General features: G+C 35.1%; 1 protein-coding gene across 1 annotated transcript; it reads right to left on the bottom strand.

Annotated features, from left to right (window-relative positions):
- Positions 1-238: 238 nt before the first annotated feature.
- Positions 239-763, bottom strand: LOC120775505 (urease accessory protein UreE-like). Its single transcript, XM_040105713.1, has 2 exons — positions 700-763; positions 239-627 (listed from the first exon to the last, which is right to left on the bottom strand). Exons 1-2 carry the CDS (start codon positions 703-705, stop codon positions 379-381), a joined length of 255 nt encoding a protein of 84 aa, XP_039961647.1. The 5' UTR covers positions 706-763; the 3' UTR covers positions 239-378.
- Between the last annotated feature and the right edge of the window lie 1411 nt (positions 764-2174).

Below are 2174 nucleotides of genomic sequence, written 5' to 3'. Positions count from 1 at the left end.
AATGTACTTTATGTACTTCTGAGAGACAAGCGTATACTAAACATTAATGATTATTTTGATGTGACATTTAGCACAGATGTCATTGACCTTTTACATTAAACCTAGTAACAAACATTTCAATGAATGGATTTTCGCGCGGAATTTAAATTAAAAAGTTTTACTATTTTTCCCCACAGTATTAAGTCAATCCATGCGCAATTGCTTTTTGTTGACCTGTGTTATTAGTAAAAAACGAAACTTGTTACAACATTTCAATATTTATTTACTTTTCTTGTTAACACCAAAAATTGTTGTACAAAGCCAACTCAAAACTTTAGATTAAAACTTTTGCAGAATTCCGGTACACATCGAGAAGGAGCGTCAATAAGCCGTTGCCACTTAGTGATGACCAGGTTGGTTGTTATGGTGGCTGTCTTTATGATCATCGTGCTGATCGACATGACCGTGTTCGTCGCCATGACCCTGGCCTTGGCCTTTATGTTCATTGTGTTGATCATTCTTTTGGTCATGTTGATTTAACTTATGGTCGTCATGGTCATCGTGGTGGTCGTGTTCATCATTACGGCTGCCATAGGAACTGCAGTGTGCGACGGCAACCATAAGGAAGAGAGCAAATATAACGGCGTACTATAAGGATAAAGGTAAGGACAGATTTACGTGATATTTAAAACCTTTGTCAGTTAAAACTTAAACGCTTACCTTCATTTTGTTGTTGTTGGCTTTGGGTATGAATACTGTAGTTGTAGCTTATGTGAGAGCTGTCAATAGACAATTGATGCTACTCCATTGCAACTCACTCGTTTTTATACTAAGGGAAGATGGGAACTCCAACAAAACCGAGGTGTGCCATTCAATTTTCGCACTTCATTTTATTTACTTTCTTTTGGCATTTCTCAGAATATTTAAAACTTTAGTTTACGCTTTCAATTATCATTAATTTGTTAAAAATATTATTAAACAACTTTTGTTTTGTTTACATTTGCAATTTTTTATATTAGATTTACAAACACATATTTGAAAACCTATATTTATCATAAACAAACAAACATATGAAGACTCTTAGCACCAGCAAAGGTGCTTTCCCAAAATTTAATCAGGGTATATGGTAACAGTTTTGTATATTTAACGGTTTTTTTAAATAACTTCATCTTATCAAGATGCTTAATATATATCATATTGATCAGAATGATGCGATGAATTGATTTTAATGACTGTCTGTCTATCCAAACTAGCAATAAATTTCATAAAAGTTTAGATGCATTGATAGAAGTTGGTTCCTATATATACCACTGTGGCCAAAAAATAGTAATAATTTTTAATCTAAGTTTCGCGGAAACCCGTTCGTCAATATATTTTTTTTTTGGTTGGTATGACCGTCAGTGACATCTGCCTCAGATGTTAAATCAAAAGATTCATTAGTATTTAGTTTACGCTTGTCTTTCTGAAGTACATAAAATGCATTCGGCGATTTTTCGATGAGTGAAATTATTCAACAAAAAAGTTCCATTAAATTTTGTGTGCGGAATCAAATTTCTGTTGCCTAAAAGTTCAAAATGTTAGAAAAGGCCTCAGGGATATTTGTTTATCACAAGCAAGTGTCTTTGATTGGTACAAATTATTCAAAGAGGGAGGGTAGGGCTGCCATCAACATCAACTGATGATCAACACGTCAATAAAAATCGGAAGGAGCAGTGAAAACCATTTAGAAAAATTATTTGGGCCTAAGAAAAGTGAAAGGACGGATCGGTTCCAAAATCAATCTATTTTTTCGTAAAACAGTCTGTAAAACAATGCTTTTCGACTACCCGGATGTTATGAAACCTATTATTACTGGCGATGAGTATTGGATCTATGCTCACGACCCTGAAACAGACGATCGATCGGCCGAATATCATGATAAAGCTGAGACGACACCGGAAAAACCTCTTCAAAGCAGTTCGGAAATCAAAGTTATGTTAACAGTTTTCTTCGATTATCGTGTTGTGGTGCACTCCGAATTCCTTCCGACCAGACAAATTGCCTACAAGGAATAATATTTGAGTGTTATGCGTCGTTTTCGCCGTAAAAATAGTCCGGAATTAAGGGCCGACAAGTCTTGGTTTTTGTACCACAATAATGCACCGACGCATACTGCATTGATCATTCCTGACTTTTCCCCCAATTTTTCGACCAAT

The sequence above is a fragment of the Bactrocera tryoni genome, chromosome 4 (genome assembly GCF_016617805.1).
Source record: "Bactrocera tryoni isolate S06 chromosome 4, CSIRO_BtryS06_freeze2, whole genome shotgun sequence".
NCBI classification, from domain to species: domain Eukaryota; kingdom Metazoa; phylum Arthropoda; class Insecta; order Diptera; family Tephritidae; genus Bactrocera; species Bactrocera tryoni.
This window is presented reverse-complemented; position numbering and strand designations above follow the sequence as displayed.